At 41.8% G+C, this 20,736-nt stretch overlaps 1 protein-coding gene across 1 annotated transcript in view; it reads left to right on the top strand.

The window, feature by feature from the left end:
* The first annotated feature begins 240 nt into the window (after positions 1 to 240).
* The window catches only part of LOC117525229 (5-hydroxytryptamine receptor 2A-like), a 74,899-nt gene continuing 54,403 nt past the window's right edge, over positions 241 to 20,736 (top strand). The window contains 1 exon segment of the mRNA XM_034187056.1: positions 241 to 897. Within this exon segment, the coding sequence (XP_034042947.1) occupies positions 450 to 897 (448 nt within the window). The 5' untranslated portion in view covers positions 241 to 449.

The following is a 20,736-nucleotide window of genomic DNA, read 5'->3' as shown; positions in this document are numbered from 1 at the left end:
CATTATGTCCTTTGGATCTCCGTTGGACTCCTTAAACAGCACAAAACTTCAACATTGGAACATTTCTTTCCAACAGTGGAACCATTTGGATGATTGTCGCCGGAGCCCAACTGAAGCATTTTTTTCCGGCGGTGGGCGGAATCCATTTGGTTTTTATCCATTTAGCTCCATCTTCGGAGATTAAACAGCTCTCTGAATTCAGCAGGCTGCTGGAGGAGATCAGTTTAGTGGTAGAGTGAATCTCAAACCTGGATTAATGACGCACTCCTACATTCAGGTGAAGATGATAAATTAATCGGGTAGATGTGGCGTCGCTGCTCACCTGGAAAAGAGAAAGTGAGTAAATGATGACCATGCGTTCCTCTTTCTTATCTGCCTCTGACCCACTTTTCAGGCACCAGTCATAAAGCGTTTGTGTCTCGGACCGTGAAGCCGTTTTACGGAACACCATGAGCCTGCGTGGTGGCAACATGTCAGATTGGATTCCTGCCACCATCAGAACCATTAAGCACCTGGAGACCAATCCTTGGTCCCCGCGTGCGTTGGAGGAAAGCATCATCAGACACGGAGGCAACAAGAATGTGACTAACCTGGGGTGCCATGGAAGTGACACCACTCCGAACACCGGCGAAGCACACGTGGGGAACTGGTCTTATGGTGAGGACGAGGCCGGCCTCTACGGGTCATTGTGTCCTCCAGGACAAAAAAACTGGGCGGCACTGCTGATTTTAATCGTGGTGGCCGTCACAGTGATGGGAAACATCCTGGTAATCCTGGCTGTATCCCTGGAGAAGAAGCTCCAGAACGCCACAAACTACTTCCTGATGTCACTTGCAGTCGCCGACATGCTCCTAGGCATCTTGGTCATGCCGGTTTCCATGGTGACCATTCTCTACGGTAAGCTCTGAGTGACATTAAGTTGACATTTGGTGTGTTGCCAAGACGAGTCTGAGAGCTGCACGCTGTTTTGTGGACAAGTCAAAGAATCTCGCCGGGTGGTATTGGGGGGGCACCTGTCAGCGCATTTAAAGCCTCTGTCACACTGCAAATGAAAGTCGTCCAATTTCTTTGCCCCTATTTGTCACTCCGCTGTCTGCGTGAAGAGAAACTGCACAGACGCACAGGTGAAATTTATTTTGAAGACTGATTGTTGGAGCTGCTGAAGGTCATTTCAGTTTGTCTCCTTTAAAAACCTCAAATTGAGGAATTTAGGTTTCTGTGGAGAAGAACCACAGCTGAGCAGAATCTTATCAATCTGACACAAAACAATGTATTAATATTAACTTTCGAGCTTTGTCACGTTTCATACGCCATAACAACAACTTCAGAACACATCCACCACCGACACGAATTCTAAAATAACCAGAATCAGAACTACAAAAATTATCAATTATTAACCAACTCTTAATTATTTGGAATTAAATTAACTATTTGGAAAACTGATTCAACATTCAGAGTCTTTTTTAATCCAAATTCTTTTATTTTAGAGACTTAAATGTGAACTTTTTTTCTGTCTTATTTTCTGTCTTTATTTACTCCCATCTGGCAGTAAAGTGAATATTTGTAGGTTGTGGACAAAAGACATTTGAAGGCATCATCTTGGCATCTGGAAAACATTTTTAACCGTTTTTGCCATTTTATGAACTTAACTAATCAACTTATTCAGAAGATAATCGATCAATTACTCAATTATGAAAATTATTGTTAATTCCAGCCCTAAACAAAATATGACTTTAAAATATTTTGTACAAGTGTGGAAATATATTACATTTAATCACTGTCAGTGTGTCACCTGTGTTTATGTTCAGACTGGTGACAAACCAATATTCTGGGTCCGGTTAAAGCAACAGAGCTGCAACAATTACACACACACACACACACACACACACACACACACACACACACACACACACACACACACACACACACACACACACACACACACACACACACCTCTTCAACCGCTTATTCAAGATCTGGTCGTGGGGGGCTGGAGCCTATTCCAGCAGTCATAGGGAGTGACGTGGGGTCACAACCTGTACAGGATGCCAGTCTGTCACAGGGACACATATAGACAAACAAAATGCATTCACACCCACACGCACAATTTAAAGTTTCCAGTCCACCTAACCCACGTGTCTTTGGATGTGGGTGGAAGCTGGAGCACCCAGAGGAAACCACACAAACACGGGGAGAACATACACAGAAAGAAAGGCCACAGATGGGAATCGATTCCATGACCTTCTCACTGTGAGGCAACAGTGCTAACCACTAAACCACCATGCTGCAGCTGCAACAATTAATTGACTACAAAATTAATTTCCACCTATTTTGGTAACAGAGTCTGTCCTTTGTGTGTGTGTGTGTGTGTGTGTGTGTGTGTGTGTGTGTGTGTGTGTGTGTGTGTGTGTGTGTGTGTGTGTGTGTGTGTGTGTGTGTGTGTGTGTGAGTGAGAGAGAGTGAACATGTGCATCCAAATTCTTTGATTTCAGCCTTTTAAATTTCAATATTTTCTGGTTTCTTTGCTTTTTTCCAAGCATAAAACTTAATTCTTGAGTTGTGGACAGAACCAGACGTGAGCTCATCATCTTGGTGTTTGGGAAACAACAGATTGACATTTCACCATTTTCTGGATCAAACAGCTTCTCAGCTAAATTAAAGTACGTAAGTCCCTTCAGCTGCTCCCTTGTTTACACTCGAGGTTGTCACAGCAAATCTCAGGAGGATCTGCATGTTGATTTGGCACAAGTTTTACACCGGATGCCCTTCCTGACACAACTCCACATTTCATGAACAAATGTAGCAGGGGTGGAGTTTGAACCAGGAACATTCCACAGAATCCACACTGAAACCAAGTGCACGAACCCCCCCCTCCCCCCGCAACAACCAGCTTATCACCTAAATGAGAAAAGAATCAGTACATGAATCAATAATCATTACTTGCAGTTCTGTAAAGCTGTACAAATTATAGCACAAATGATGTTGTTTAGTTTCCAACAAATGAAAAAAAGACATGTGGTGAGTCTCAGAGTTAACACATTGATATCATCTATAATGAGAAAGTATTTGCACCAAAGATCACCAAAAATATGGTTTAATACTCAGAGCTGTGCAAAGAGTACAACAGTCAGATGTGACATAAGCGGGTTCATAATGGACATCCACTCTGCCTGCACATATCATCACCCATCACCTGCCGTCATGGAGCTCCAGGATTTGTCAACCTATGCCTTATTTTTAGATATTTTGTGGTTTAACAATTCACTTAATTCAAAAACAATGTTTATTGGTCCGGTAGTGATTTACAGCACCCTCACACCTAAACACCTGTACAATGGAAGCTGATGTTAAAAGTCTCACAATAAACAGCTTCTTGTAGCTTTTGTACAGGTAAAAATGTCAGTTGTATTTGGTATCATGGAAAGAACTGCAGTGGAGGTAAACATGCATGTGTACATCAGTAAATATAAAGAAACTTTTAAAAACAACAAACTGCTTACCTTAGATTTCTTCTGGTCTGGTGACGCTTGTCTCCAGTAAATTCATACAAACTGATCATCGATGAGGAGCTTCTTCTTCTGGTTACAACTTGAACCACCTACGAAGATAAAAAAGACTGAGCAAGAAGTTGGCCATAAATACATCTCAGACTGGCGTGTACTCATTGCCAAGTCCTTCACAAAAATAAAAGGATACAAGACAGAAGATGGCCCCCTTAGATGGCTCACTAATTCTTGGGCTGTTGCATTTCGCTACTTGTTGCTCATAAACCCAGGTCATCCCATTTCTACAGATGCTTACTGGCTAGTTAGACATTTTAAGGTGAGGTTAGCAAACTTGCAGTTGGTACTGGTTGTTGGCCGTAGTGTTGCGCTGACCACGCCGCTAGTGATAATGTTCTTACTTGGACTGAGTCATATATCTTGTGAGGTTTGCAGACTACAAAAGTAAGCATAGGAGTCAGTTAGCCCACATGCTAACCCACTGTTGTTGAATGATGTGAATTTGTGTATTTGTTATTAGATTATGATGAGTATAATAATTACAATGCCTGGAAGAGAAATCGTTAAATGCAACTTTGACTGAATACTGCCACCCACTTCCTGTTACTCCCTGCATGCACCCATTAGCGCCTCACAGTATTTGGCGCCTGACATTGCTAATAAGTGCTCTTGCATTGATCGGTGTAGTTACGTTGGCTAACTTGTCACCTGTTTGCTATTTTCATCAGAGGAAACCAACGTTTTGTCAGCTTAAGTCTGTCGATTAGCTTGTGTTTGTAGGTTAGGTGTTAGCAGCATATTTTCTCTCATTCAGGTTACGTTAATGCAACATGCTACAATTTATACGCAACACTTGTGTAAACTTTCACAAACATCGTTGTTGATTTCAAATCTTTCAGCTTGTCAACAAATGCACGTTTACAACTACATGCTTTTTCTTTTTTTTGCTGTTTAATACACAATTGTGGTGCCTTCACTTGCACTTTAAACTCACATTATACCCGTTTGTGGCCACTGTGATGTGGGGAGGGCAGCCATTTAAAAACCTATGTTTGATTTGTGGTAATGTGAAATCATTTGAGTGGTGAAGCTCATGAAACTTTCATGTCACTTCAGCGGAACCTTTGCTTTCAGTGTGCGTTGCAGCCCGAGGGCGCACGGCGGTGACGGAAGTGTTGAGTAGAAGGAGAGTGATGGGTTTTCTCAGCATGCTGCTTCAATGCAAGAAGTGACACAAGAGATGCACTGAAAAAGCAATGCACTGACACGCAGAATGTGATTCTTACTGCTCTCACACCTGACTGTCGTACCAGGCACCTCAGGTGATTTCACCAAGTAGCTCTCACATGGCCACATTCTGTGCAAAATGATCCCAAGCAGGTGCACCACTTGGTAAAAGTCTGAAAGTTTTGCTTTTTTTTTTTGAAGCTCTGTGGACTCCCAGCCACTTTAGCCCCACCTGCACTTGGATCAAGATGGCTTGGGGCAGGCTCAACATAACCAGAAGCTGTAGATTTTTATACTGCACCCTTACGTTCTGGTGCAAACACACATTCCAGCCTTCTCAGCTGTTGCGCCTCCCCACCTTTATAAATACACAGCAGTACTCACAGATCACCGCACAGCATAATTTGCATTCAAGATTGATATGAGCGACTTTCCAGAAATTCCTCTAAACACTGTGTACGCAGGCTAAAATGCCTCTGATCAAGAATCGAAACAGAACCAGAATACTTCTGGATTTTCCCACAGAGACTCTTTAGACATGCTAAAAGGATCCAAATGACAAACCTGCTCGATGCAGAGGTGGTTTGGGAGTTTTGGTAATCCCTCTGCGGCAATTAAGATGGTCTCCTAGTTACCTAGACAGGATGGCGGAGTCCTTCTAGAGACGCCTGTGTGTGGGTTAGTTTAACGAATGTCCTTGACATATCTTTGATCTGGTCTGGTGGTTTTTGAAAACCTAGGTGATCAGGGTCTGAGGACCTGCTGCAACCTTCATCCACCTTCATACCTTTTGGGTTACAAGCCATCACCTCCTCCACCTGGTCCACCTTTGAGAGCTTCTTGTTTCACCAGAGCACTATTAGCTGTCTCATGTTCATGATTGCTGTTGCACTTTCATGCAACCTTTGCCCCAACAGGCTACATGATCTGTTACCCATGTGTCACGATGCAGCAGGGAAACCTGGTTTTGGTCCTGGAAACCTGGATGTAGTCTGACATCTAGTGGCAGAAAAAAGTGTGTTTCACCTTGCTTGTGAATCATGTCCAGCCTTCTATCATCACGCTAGCAAGTGTGCGAGGATCCATGAAAGTGCAGCATCAGCACAGTTTTGGCTGCTGCTTCTTCACACTCCAAACTTCAGCAAACTTAGAATTTTGTGTGTTTCGCCATCACCTCCTCCCTTCCTGTTCTTGTCTTTCACCAGCGTTGCCCACCTCCAGCTGATCTTCATTCCTTCGCCTTTTGGCGCTTCCCTCCATGTGTGACACGAGCCGCTGCTTTCATCCGACCCTTTGGGCCCTTAGTAGCAACTTCATTTGCATGAGAACGAACGTGGTAAATTAGTCAATGAGAAGATGAAAGAAGTCATTAGCAACACCAAATATAAACCCCACATATGTGCTTCAGGGAAAGACATTAAAAACCAAGAAATTATCTCATGCTGGTTATCAATGTAAAGAAAAATAAAAGTTTTGAGGTGAAGGTCATCGATTAGAGTTTGGGGGATGGGTTTGTGAAAGAGGCCGTCTGGAAGAATTCGATTATTAACTAGGTCATTTGGTGATGCTGGTTATTAATGAGGGTAGAAATTAACTTAGAGGTAGAGGTAAAGTGATAATTATGAAGGTGATAAACTGGACTCCAGATGAGGTCACATGAGGACACCATAATCTTTAATGACTGTGTCCAAACCTTCGCTGTCCTTCCTTCCCAATGATCAAAAGTCATCAGCGATCACTCAAAGAACACCTCATGAAAAAAAAAAAAACACACGAGGACTTGCTTTCTTTTTATCCCCAGCCAGCAGGAGGTGCAGAGAGTCAGTCAGTCAGAAACTCGGTCAGTGAGTGACTCAGTGAGTCAGTCAGTGAGTGACTCGGTCAGTCAGTGAGTGACTCAGTAATCAGTAATCAGTGGGGAGCTTTTTCAAGCAAGAAAACATGCAAGAACTTAACGAGGACGTCACGACTGAACCACATTATTTTGAACTACAAAATCTCCTTAAACACATATTCAGCTTTTTGTTTTAAAGCAACGCTCGCTTATCACACGATGTGTTTTCTTTGGCAGGTATAGATTTTGGGTCCACAAACCTACTTAGCCAAAGCTAACATTTTGAAGCGTCTTGGGAAATTTGGGATTAAGCTGGCATGGTGGCAGTGCGCACACAGCGGATAAATTCTGTTAATTCACAGATGAAATCACACAATCAACACCTGGTCCCTGGTGCAGGGTTGGTCTGTTTCTGCTCCCATCTCCGACAATCCGTCCCTGGAGACAAGACGTCAAAACAAAAGTGACAGACGGATGCACAATCCTCCAGACGTTCTCGTCATTACTTTAAAAAGCTCCAGTGGCTCAGTTTCACTCAACTAAAACGTGCTCCCATGATGTTTGAAGAGTCACATTAAAGGAGTATTATTGTAAAAAAAATAAAAAATAAAAAGCAATAGTTCCTTTTCAGATGGTTGTTGTGCATTTCGGAGACGCTGAATAATTCATGTTCATTTTAAGGTTTGCAGTTTGTTGTTGTGTGACCCTGGAGAGCTGATCTTTGCACTTGTCACTTGTCACTTGCACTTGTCAGTTTACCATCAGTAAATGTCAGCGTTTGTCTGCGCTGATCTGAGAGCAGTAATCAGACTGCCGCTTGCAAAATCCAAAATAGAACAGGTGACTTTCTTCACACCTTTGTTGGAAGACCAGTTGGATTTTTGAGGAGCAAAAAGACCTCTTCTAAAAACTCCATGTACAGAATATAAATGTTCATTACTTTGGAGTCAAGTGGAAATTTTCAGCACATTTGTTTCACAACATTTGCAGCAAGATTTATTCAAACACCATAGCACTCACATAAAATGTGCATGTGGATTTACTAACAGTACACACTAAGGGTTGCATATTTCAAATGTGCAAAATTGGGCATATCATCCATTTAGTGTGTTCATCTTCATGAATATTCAATTTGGGGTTTGTCCACCTGCGTGCACAAAACTGTGGGAAGTAACATGCAAACAGGTGAGGTTTACACACGCAACACGATTTAACAAGGTCAAAAGGAAATTTAGCGGGTGCTTATGGCACCTGTTTTTCTACCTTTGAAACCTACTGCACTTAAAAGACAGCTGTTCCTGCAGCAGAAAGGCCCCCGCCTGCTTGAACACTGAATATAAAAATCATTCATTGTAAGCATTGAGCATATTTGAAGAGGTAAAGGTTTGTGCTTGTTTCTTCAAAAATAAGCACATCCATGTGTAAAAGGTGGACCACAGTTCTGCACAGAGAACAAAGTGCATCTCAGTGGAACACCTGAACATTACAGCCATCGATGTGTCATGTTTTGTCATCTGCAAAATGCACAGGTGCACGTCTGAGTGAACATGCTCATGTGCTGGCAGTTAAAAAGAACAACAAACAAACAAAGGAGCTGGATCCCAAAGCTCAAAGAAAAGCTTTTCTGATTCCTGAGGCAGTAAATGACAAAAACTCCATCCTCAGCCAAGGACGCGCTAAGAAGTGTTTGCTTGGCACTCAAAGCCGCCAGCTAATGGATTCTTTGAGTCTTTATCCAGTCGTCACATATTTGCTTCCACACTCACTTAACGTACTTATGATGTTTATGTTTTGGTGCCGTCTGTTTTAGCAGACGATCTGAAACCGGGCAGATTTCCAGGACAGCTGAGGAACCTGTTTTATACTGTCTGATGGCAGATCCATTCAAACAGAGTTTAAGCTTCAAGGCTGTGAATAACTGGGAATAAATTAATCCATTTTAAGGTATTCAGAGTCCCCTCTTTAATGGCTGGATTTTTGCTGGAAACTAACATCCATGATGTCCTACAAGCAAGGACAACACCTAGAACACTGACCCAGATCAAAGGAAAGCAGTTTTTGTAATTAAATAAAAAAGAAAATTAGTAATCTCAGGAGCGCCCACACGAGTATTTTGGGTTCCTGCTGCTGTTGTGCAGCTTCTACATATTCACTTCTGCAAAGGAGGCATCTTTAAATCAGTGAATTTTTTTTCCACATTTACATGTTTTTTGTGCTTTCACACCTACCCAGTTTTAGAGATTGTAATCCCAGCAACATACTGCACATTCAGATTTTCACCTCTGAAAGGGGTCGTTTCTTACAATGAGCACTCACGCAAACATTCTGACAGAATTCATTTTAGAAATTCAGTCGTGTTTAGTGTAAATACGTCTCATCACTCATCTCACTCCTCTTTTACCGCTGTTCAGATGTGGGCTGGTCGTCTCTCTAGGGAGGTCTTCCAGGCACATCCAACTGGAAGGATGCCCTAGAGAAGACAGAACACACTGGAGCAATTATATTTCCCAGCTGGTTGGGAATGCCTCAGGATTCCCCAGGAAGAGCTAGAAACCTTGGCCATGGATAGGGAAGAGTGAGTTGAGCGGTTTGGTCGACTGCCACCTTGACCTGGACAAGAGGCAGAAAATGAATGATTTTCAAATTTTGTAATAAATGTTAAAAATTACCCAAAAGAATTCCTTATTTTAAAAGGTCACCAGGAGCAACAAAACAAAGCCGTGGAATTTAAACTGCATGTTATTCTTTATTTATCTGACTTAGTTTATTAAGATAATAAATATACAAATGTACATCATTGTAAGTCTCGTATGTCAGTCACAGTCATGATCAACAGTTTGCGTGGTTAAGAATGAAGGTCTTGGTACTCTGTCTTTGAAGAGAGTCCTTGGGTAGCGCTGGAATGATGGTGTCAAATGAACGGTTACTTGGATGGATGTCAGATGAGGGGACACACTTCTCTGAGTGTGATCCACAGTGCTGAGGAGACCAGCAAGGTTACGGCCTTTGGGATGGACCTGTTGTCTGTCTGGGTGGTTGGCATCCAGAACTCAGAGTGGTTCGGTAGCACGGTGGATGCACTGATGTGTGACAGTAGTGGCCTGAGCTCAACACGTGCAAGGACAGGATTATTATTATTTTATTTTATTTTATTTTTTTTGCGTGTTCTGCAGGTAGTCGAGGACTTCTGCAGCCCCCCCACTTAACTATGCCCCATCAATAAGTAACCTTCTGCAGAGAGACTCGACTAAGAAAAGTCGTGTTTGTGGTTGCAGGACACTTTCTTTTTGGATGATCTTTGGATGAAGCTCGACTCCTCCTCATGAGCAGCGAGCTAAGCTATAAGTTTATAAGTTCCCTTCAAGTGGAATAATAAACTTCGATGTTTAAGATGTGTTCAATCATAAAAACGTTTCTACTGAGGCCTGAGCTCAGTGTATAATTATGTTGAATAATGAGGGCTTATGATGACACACTGCTTTGGCTCACTGTAATTTGGATCAAGAACATTCAGTTAAATCCCACAGGTGGAAACTCACTTTTCAATCCAAGTCTACTGAAAAATCCCGAAAATCATCCATGCGTGGTGAGAAAAGAGCCTTTAAATGGGTTTAATGTGAATAGCTTGTGTGTGCATCTTTCCATGCCGGCAAGGTTGTGTTTTTTTTGTTTTTTTTTGTAAATACAGGTGGGGTTTTTTTTTTTTTTACTTTTTTTTTTACCTCCAGCTGATGTCTTTTAGTCATGCAGCTCAGTGTTTTTTGTTTGTTTGCTTGTTTTTTTTTTTGTTTTGAGCTTTTAATGTGCCATTTTTAAATTTGTCATTGGACACCTGCACACACATTTTTTTAAATTACTTTTCTGGCAGCATGTATTGTGTTCTTGTGTCTACTGGAACATTGAATGTGGTGCACAGAGGCTTTTTGCAGTGAAAAGAAAAAAAAAAGTAATTTTTTTTTAAACTGTCCAGGTAGGCTGTATTTGTGTTTGCACTAGATAAAAAGACTTTGCTTCTTGTTTCACATATTAGACACTTTGCCCCTACTTTCAGGCATTAACTGAATGAATTGACTTTGATAGTGAGTTTTATGCTTTGGTCCTTTTTTGGGACGGGACACTCGGGGCGAGGGTGCACTTGTGTACATGTAGCATTACATGTACACAGTTTTTTTCTGAACTGTTACTCAGCAAAGAAGATGAACTGCTAAAGGATGTGATGGTAACATCATCTGTTCCAGCTGCTTTTCTCTATTTTTCTTTTAGCTCACACACAAATGAATCACAATTTTGTTGATGCAAATCTGAACAGAATTGCCACAGATTTTATTTAATCAACTCATTCAGGCTGAATGTTGACAGTACTCTTGGGTCTCATTAATATTTTTCTATTGCTGGCAAGTTAATATCTCAGGATCTCTGTATCCAAATCTCACATAAACATAGTGTTCTGTTTTAGCTGATTTTTAGGACTAGAACATTCAAGCTGTGCTGCATTCTCATGTTGGCAGAAAAACCATTAGGCTGGTCATTATAGCAGAATTACTCTCCTTATGTTATGCATGTACAACCCCAATTCCAATGAAGTTGGGACGTTGTGTAAAATGTGAATAAAAACAGAATACAATGATTTGCAAATCCTCTTCAACCTATATTCAACTGAATACACCACAAAGACAAGATATTTAATGTTCAAACTGATAGACTGTTGTTTTTGTGCAAATATTTGCTCATTTTGAAATGGATGCCTGCAACACATTTCAAAAAAGTTGGGACAGGGTAACAAAAGACTGGGAAATGATGAATGCTGTTGATGAATGCACAAAGAACACCTAATTGGAAACAGGTGAGTGTCATGATTGAGTAGAAAAGGAGCATCCCCAAAAGTATCAGCCATTCACAAGCAAAGATGGGGTGAGGATCACCACTTTGTGAAGAACTACATAAAAAAATAGTCCAACAGTTTAATAACAATGTTTCTCAAGGTTTAATTGCAAGGAATTTAGGGATTCCCCCATCTACAGTCCATAATATAGTCAGAAGCCTCAGAGAATCTGAAGAACATTCTACACGTAAGCGGCAAGGCCAAAAACCAACACTGAATGCTCGTGACCTATGATCCCTCAGGTGGCACTGCATTAAAAACCAACATCATTGTGTAAAGGATCTTACCGTGTGGGCTCAGGAACACTTCAGAAAACCACTGTCAGTTAACACAGTTTGTCGCTACATCTACAAGTGCAAGTTAAAACTCTCCCATGCAAAGTGAAAGCCATACATCAACAACATCCAGAAACGCCGTCACCTTCTCTGGACCCGAGCTCATTTGAAATGGACAGACGCAAAGTGGAAAAGTGTGCTGTGGTCGGATGAGTCCACATTTCAAATTGTTTTTGGAAATCATGGACATCGTGTCCTCTGAACAAAAGAGGTTAACGACCATCCAGATTGTTACCAGCGCAAAGTTCAAAAGCCAGCATCTGTGATGGTATAGGGTGTGTTAGTGCCCATGGCATAGGCAACTTACACATCTGTGATGGCACCATCAATGCCTTAACGTACATCCAGGTTTTGGAGCAACACATGCTGCCATACAAGCAGCGTCTTTTTCAGGGATGTCCCTACTTATTTCAGCAAGACAATACCAAGCCACATTCTGCACGTGTTACAACAGTGTGATTTCATAGTAAAAGAGTGCGGGTACTAGACTGGCCTGCCTGCAGTCCAGACCTGTCGCCCATTGAAAATGTGTGGCGCATTATGAAGTGCAAAATACAACAACGGAGACCCCGGACTGTTGAACAACTGAAGTTGTACATTAAGCAGGAATGGGAAAGAATTCCACCTACAAAGCTTCAACAATTAGTGTCCTCAGTTCCCAAACACTTATTGAGTGTTGTCAGAAGGAAAGGTGATGTAACACAGTGGTAAACATATCACTGTCCCAGCTTTTTTGAAACGTGTTGCAGGCATCCATTTCAAAAACAATAAAGTTTATCAGTTTGAACATTAAATATCTCGTCTTTGAGGTGTATTCAATTGAATATAGGTTGAAGAGGATTTGCAAATCATTGTATTCTGTTTTTATTTACATTTTACACAATGTCCCAACTTCAATGGAATTGGGGTTGTATGTAGCAAACCTTGGGGGGGGGGGGGGGCATCTCAGGGTTGCCACAGCACATTTCAGTCTTCCTAAACAGTGCAACTTATTCCTTTTTAAAATCCTCTTAGATTAAACAGACTAGCATTCCGGACAAAGGACTGGATCGGGTCCAAAGGTCAGGATCAAAGATCAGTAATTAAAAACAATGATCAAGACCAAAGTTCAGCAGACAGTAACAACAGGTGTCAACAGGATCAAAAGTTTACAATCAGGCTCTATCAATATTAGATCAAAGGAATAATTCATAAACAATGAAAAAGATAAAAGGAAAATGCCAACAACGGAGGACTTGTTGAAGGTATGCATTCAGAGTATAGCTCTAGTTGAGGTTCTATAACCCATGGTTCCTGCAGTGTGGAATAACGTCTGCAGATCAAATATAGTGCGGTACTTGTCCAAGGTTGTACAATTTGAAAATTCAGCAGTAATAAGACCCTTCGGAAATGATGTATGCTTCAAAAATTTGAAGGAAATATATTTTTGAGACACAAAATGCAGGTTTTTATGCTTAGAATCAGAGTGGTCCTTCTGGTCCACGTGCTAACACACACATTCGGCAGCAGTTATGTAAGGCTCACGCTAAAAGCAGTTGAATCCAATTTCTCAGAATTGGAGTACAGAAGTCACATGGTAGCTGCAGCCGCATGAGTCACGGAATGAACATTTTTCACGTAGCGATGCCTGGTAACCAGAGGTGAGGGCCGAGCGCACGGCAGAATGCTGAGATCTCCGTGTTCCAGGTTCAAAACTCAATTTCAGCTCAGACATGAAGAACGCGCTTCTGTTTTGACCTGCAGAGTCTTCACAAGCTTCCAACGTTCATTCATTCATCCTGCATTTAGTGATCCGAGTTAGAAAAAATAACATCTTCAGTATGGAGACACTGTGGGTGGACGAGCCACATTTCACCCACTGCAAAATGTGACCGGTTTATTTGTGCATGTTCCGATTTTATTATATATATATATATATATATATATATATATATATAATAAAATCGGAACATGCACAAATAAACCGATTTTATTATATATATATATATATATATATATATATATATATATATATATATATATATAAAGTACAGATATTAAGTAATAATATACATAAAGTAATAGTACATCACACTATGACCACGACAGATTTAATTTAACCAGGTTTGCCCCATTGAGATCGAGACCTCTTTTGCAAGGGAGACCTGGACAATTATAAAGTTTCCAACTCACTTACCTGCCTGTCTTTAAATGTGGGAGGAAACCGGAGCACCCACAAAAAACCCACGCAAACTCCACACAGAAAGGCCACAGGTAGAAATCAAACCATTGACTTTCCTGCTGTGAGGCAGCAGTCACAGATGATATTCTAGAGTTTCTTTGACACTGAAGACTAAAAGCACTGTGGATGATTTAAATCCAGCTGGGTGCCGCCTGGATGAAGCTGATCCTCCTGCCAGGATGTTGGATGTCTTTGGTGCCTGGGTTCTGCTGGTCGATGTACCAAATCTCAGTGAGACTGCAGGAGGTGAAACAGCATGGGTGGGGTCCCCGGGATGAGGTACAGTGATGGCTGCTTTTAGGAGGTGGGGATGGGCCGTGGTTTGACCGAGTCTTTGCCAGTCAGGATCCAGAGTGGTTCACGTGGCAGCATGTTACCCCCGTGTATGCTCACAGATCGGAACTCACCATTGCGTGATGTTCAAAAACTTTCACACAAAGAGATGTCTGTCCAAAACAAAAAAACATCTGAGCTTGATCATCAATGTCAAGGCCATCAACACCTACAAGCTCTGGAGCTCAGTGGTGCCAGTAGTTATTCCCTGATTCCAGTGTACGACTCCCCCTGGATGGGCCACCAGTCCAACACAGGTTACTTTTCCAGCCAGGCCCAGGACCCATTTACAGGTGGCTGGACTGGAACAATGCAGATGAGGGATTTGATCCAAGTATCCAGTCAGTGCATTCAGCGTGCCGTCTTAAGCCCGCTTAAATGCGAGGGGTTTTGTCAGGAAGGCTATGGTGGAGTAGTGTGGTTTTGGTGTAGAAGTAGAGGTGTTGAAGGTAAGCAAGTTTAAATACTTGGAGTCAGCTGTCCAAAGTAATGGCGTGGTGTCGCCAGCTGTAATTTGAGGAGAACGCGTGCTGACCGCTACAGTTTATTGCCACTTTCTGCTCTTTGACCTGTCGTCTTCACACTAAAACACAGACAGCTGTTGCGCTGCAGTGATGTCACAGATGTGACCTGAATGCAGAGTGATCCGGACGTCAGTGAAACCAGCTGCAGGGGGATTCTGCTTTTTGACTTTTACTTGTGTGTAGTCAGTCTTAAGAGCAGACTGTACGAACGCTACAGGGTGTTTGTCCGACCAGACACCATCATTTGTCATTTCCAAAAGCACACAACAAAACTTAAAAACTATCAAAAATAGAATTTTATCCTACAAAGTCCTTTTAAGATTTAAATCTTTTCACTTTGTAATTTTCCTCCTAATTTTTGTTTGTATTTTATTTACATATTAAATTATTAATTTAGTGGCATTTTTATATTTTTGTTTGCATTCTATTAGGAAATATGCATTATGATTATTATAAGAGAAGAGAAGATAAACTTTATTGTCCCACAGCGGGGAAAATCAATTGTTGTAGCAGCAAGAGTCGTGCAGTAGTAAAGAAAAAGAAAAATATTTACCTTAAAGAAAAGTGACTAAAATATATTGCGATGTTTGCTGGTGGGTGCATAAATACTGATGTGAACAGATTACATGAAAAACAGAACACAGTGAGTATAAGTACGTATAGATATGGTAAAATTATTCCACAGGATAAATTGCACAGTTGTGCATGTAATAAAGCACAAAAGGTGACATAGTTGATAATGCAAAATCAGTGGTTATTATGGTGCTAGAAACATTCTGAGGTATCATACAGTCTGAATGCAGTTGTAATAAATGACCTGTGGAGGTGTTCTGTTTTGCACCAAGCCATTTTCACCACAAAACACAGTGTCAAACTGACAGAAAAACGAGGTCACAAGTCAAAGAATCATAACACTCAATTCAAAAATACAATGAGCAAATGATAAAAGGCTGACAGACTCTTTGATGTGCTGCAGATTTGCAAGAATCAAAGACAAATGTGTTACCATGCATCTGTTAACCATCCTGGTCCTGGAACATCTGACAAAACCAGGAAGGTTAAAGACTATTTCTGAACAATTTTGTCTCTTTCACTAATCAAGTTTGAATATCTGCAGTGCTTTTTTTAAGTTTATGCTGAATTCTACAAAACATTTTATTCAGTTTTCTGAGCAGTTTGGAACATCCTGAGGATTCCCTGGATCCACAATAAGCTGTGGATACCATACTCTATACACAGGTACCGTAAAGACATATGCGGCTTCTTCCAAATAAATTCTGGAGTTCCACAAAGATGTGCTGTAGTTCCTACTCCACTCCATGGACTGGGTTTTTGGTTGTTTCATGGACTCCAGCAACTTGGGTACCTGTATTAATGTTATTTGTGGATGATGTTGTGATATTTGTGGAAGCCATGACTGTCCTGGTTGCAGCATAAATGTCTGATTTTTTAATTGTCCTGGATCGATCAAGTCTAAGACCCCCGTCACACATAGCAAGAATGTGCAGGAACCAGACCGACACAGCAAAAATGCCCATAATACAGGCACAGTCAGGAGGGAAAGAGGCGTGTAAACTGTGGGCGGATCCCATCCAGACTACCTCATGCACAACTGCATGATCGCATCCACAGCGTATTTAGACAACAGACAGATGACACAGGCTGCTTTCAGACGGCCATAAAAGGCACTGAAAACTGCCCGATGTCCAAACGTCTGGATGGCAAACACAGGACCGGAGTGGGAGGGAGTGCTGTGTCCTTCCTTTGCACAGGACCTGCCGGTACTGAACATTGGAGTACAACCAACGTACTGACCGGACTCACGCCATATGTGTCAAAGCCGGCATCGGTGCGTTCACTCAGTCATGCAATCACATCTTCACTCATCCTCCCCTTCCCAGCATTCACTGACCTTACGTGAGTGTGCATGTGTAGAAAAGGTGCTGAAATGATCGCTCACTGTGTGTGTGTCTAAAAATGTATCTGTGTGTTCATAATGGCTGAAAGAGCCGCTGCGTGTGCGCACGTGTGGGCCTTTGTCAGCACTAGGCACCATTTGCTGCTAAAACTTTGCTGCACGCCAAACTTTGCTGCATGTGTGCGCACGCGTACCGTTGTCAGCCACCGGACACCTTTTCCTGCTAAAGTCTGCTGGCAGTGGGCCAAGCTTTCCCATGCACACAGGATTCGTTAGACGTAGCCTTTCCTGCAAACTTTCATTTATTTATTTTTTTTTTGCTGTTTTTGCTCACTTGCATTGCAGCACAACACAACTCTATACATGGCGTTGTCTGGTTGGATTATCACATGGGATTTATTTTTGCCGTGGTTGTTTGCAGCACACAGCAGACGGGTGGGAGGCTTTTCACCACAGGCTCTGGATCCTGGATCCTATTTGCCCTGCGCTGTGAAACACTCCTGGTTCCCTGCTGGAGGTGAGATTCATGTTTAATAATGTTGTCATGGCCTGGCGACACAGTTCCACATCATCCCTCCTACACAGTTTAGATGGTGATCAAGCAATAATATGTATATTACAGCGGTGAGATCCATTTAGCACTGACGCGTGCGATGACGCATTACTGCGCATGAGACCAAAAGAGGCGCAACTGCTGGTTGTGTCACAGATATGATGGGCACAATATTTCACATTATTTATGTCGCCCATGGGAAGAAATAGAAATATATCTTGTATTGTAAGGTCTTTTATGGATATTACAGCCTGCTCATATCTGCAGCGTTGTGTGCTGCGCAGTGGCACACGGTGCTTTCAGTTTGATTGCGCGCTGTTCACACCCACTGCACCTGATGTATGCGTGCCACATACATGTTATTACATATCAACATTTCCTTGGCCAGTGGTCCAGTGGAGGTGGACATACGTGGCATAACATGCCAGCAGGCTTTGCTGTGACCAATCCAACTCAGAGCTCAATCAACAGCAATCAGACTGTTTCAAATGCTGTTCTGATGCCATCAGAATATGTAGACTGTGATCAGATGGAGCAGAAACTACACGTAGGTCGCCGTCAGATGTGCGTTCCATCTCAGCAGTGCCAACAGTGTTTTGAACTGTGCAACACACTTGTGACAGCCAAGCGAATGGGACCAAATATGGAGACTGCCGTCCATCCATCTACAGACCGCACCTCAATACTTCTCAACTGTGGCCGCATGTGTCATTCTGACGTCATTTGGCCTCAATTAGCATATGTGTGATGGGTGAATAATCTGGATGTGGCAAAAAATGTCATATTCACACCCAGAAACAACATGTACTTTGGAGCTTGGAGATGCCGGAAAGAACTTACTGAACCATGAAGTGACGAAACAAAGATGTTTCACATCTTACTTTGTGTGTTTTCTGTTTTTTTCACTCTGCTCACCTCCTATGGTCTCTTACACCAGAGATGAGCTCAAACATTTATTTGCACATTTTTACTGTGAATTATTCAGTGTTTAGTGTATATTTATACATGCCCATACAGAGAGAGTGTATCTCAATCTGCAGTCAAATTCCTTGTATTCTTGTATATACTTGGTGAATAAAGGCTATTCTGATGTTTAGTGATGCAAACACAGTTGCAGGAGAACAGAAGCCCAACTCTTTAAGCTAATGGTGTTTCACGTTTTTACTATATGGTTGTGAAACAAGTATTTTTGGAGGTTCCTTTGGTACGACTGGAATGACTGTGTCAAAAGAGACTTATAGAGACTCTAATGGGGATTACGAACATGAGTCAGTTACCACCTTTAGGCCATGTGGTTTGTTTTCTGAGCATAATACAACAACTGGAAAAGGCAAAGGGAATGCCCATGTTTCACCTGACTGAGAAGCGCCTCTAATTATTGGCCACCTTTCACTCATAATACATTCAGAGTGATAAAAGTTCATCTTCAAGAGCAGTCAAAGTCTCGAGGTGATGCGACAACAGCTCTGGAGACAGGGTGAGAGAGAAGCTGGTGGCAGAACAGTAGAGAAGGTAATGAGAGGAGGCAGGCAAATTTCCAAAGTCTTATCTCGTCAGAGCATCGAGCTCCGGCAGAGTTCACATCCTGACAGCAAACCTCCAGTCGAAACGACAAAACGCCACCAAAGGAAAAACAATGTAGATGACTTCAAAGTGAAACAATAGCAGGGGGCACTGAAAGGCAAAGTAAAAAAAATAAAAACAACAAATCTGAAAAGAAAAATGGAAGACAAGCAATCCTTCCAGAGGCAACAGAATCATCTTGGCATCTTGCTGCCCCCGTGAGCGTTCTGTGATGTCACATCTGTCAGCCTTCTACATCGATCATCACATGCCGTCTGCAGCAGTCTGCCTGTGTGACCGTTACAACATGCTGATTTTACAGACGTTGTGTGCTTGTACGAACGACGGACACCTAACTTTCTGACATGTGGTCTGCACCCAGGATGGCCAGTTTTCGGTGCAAAACCAGCTGCAAATGTGCATGTGCACCTGCCTGTTGCACATTTGCAACATGAAGCACTGGTGTCCCCTATCACTGGTACAACACCTACTCCCGACTGATAACGTGGTATTATTCACTTTGCTCCACCCATTGGAGGACTCCCCTCAAAAAGGGTGTGTTTAAGGCAGAGCTAAACTTGAATGGACAATGCTATCAGTAAAATGTACTGGTTGACTTCTCTTCTAGTTCAGACTGCAACACAGAACACTTTATATTCAACACTAATGCAACAGTGGTGGTGATGGGGATGGGAAGTAAGGACTTTGCCAAAGTTATCCATGAGCCCAAAGAGAACTTTGACCTAATTGGTACCACTTATAGGGACTAAACAACACAAACTCTGCCTCGGTATACTTTGATCTACACGAAAACATATGGTACCCATCCCAGAGTGGCAGCTGTGGCTGGATTGCACAGGGGTCACAATTTAAAGATTCTCCAAACATATTGAAAGGTACACCACATTATTTGTCTGATCATAAAGATTCCAAAAAGGTATAGTTTGGACTACCCACAAGTGAAGGTCAGTTTCAGTTTGGACAGGGGTCAAAAGTTAAAGTCATTCCAATTTTGGATCTTCTCATGTAGAAAATGAGAAAGTTTGTAGTTGCCTGGAAGGCCTCACCAAGCAGTCAACATATGGGAATCCACAAATAACTGTTAACAGGAGTAAAGAACTGTCCAAATCCAGCAGACAGCAGGTGGAGTCGTGACGGCTCGGACAGACAATAAAAGGTTCAGGCTGTTCTCGCTCACTGATTAAAATGATCTCTATTTAACTTTTTATGCAAAATTACACTGCTGCCACTAAAAGTTCGACACACAGACGTTCCACATTAAGATGTTGTCCTTTCCTGGTCTTCAAGAATCAGCAGTTTTGTTGACAGAAGCTTCACTTTGAACAGTCACGTACAACTGGATGTTTTGCACAAAAGAGTTGGAATTAATTTAAACAGTATTCCTGGAATCTCTGCAGCACAGCGATGAGATGTGACTGATGTTATACAGACGGAATAATGCTGAGGAAATTACCGTTCAGCTCATTCTGCCAAACGAGGAGTCTTATTTCAGGTGATTTTTGCCTGTCGTTCGTTTTTCCAGTCTTTATGTTCACGTTAATTTGAATTTTCACAATGTGGAAAAACTGCCATTAGCTTCACAACAACTCAAATAGTTTTTTTTTTTTTTTTTGATGATGTAGCTGAATTTTTTACAGTTTGTTTTTATTAAGTTTTTTTTTTTTATCAAAATATGGGTTTGGATCATTTTATGGCCTTTCATGTGAATACATTTGATATTTCTGGGCTGCAAAGACAGAATCAGACTAGTAACAAAAGTGACAAACCAACTGAAACTTAACACAAGTGTATACCATAATACAATGGTGTGCAACTGAACTCC

Source organism: Thalassophryne amazonica, chromosome 14, assembly GCF_902500255.1.
Source record: "Thalassophryne amazonica chromosome 14, fThaAma1.1, whole genome shotgun sequence".
Taxonomy (NCBI): domain Eukaryota; kingdom Metazoa; phylum Chordata; class Actinopteri; order Batrachoidiformes; family Batrachoididae; genus Thalassophryne; species Thalassophryne amazonica.
The sequence above is the reverse complement of the archived record's forward strand: the minus strand, read 5'-3'. Positions and strand labels throughout refer to the sequence as shown.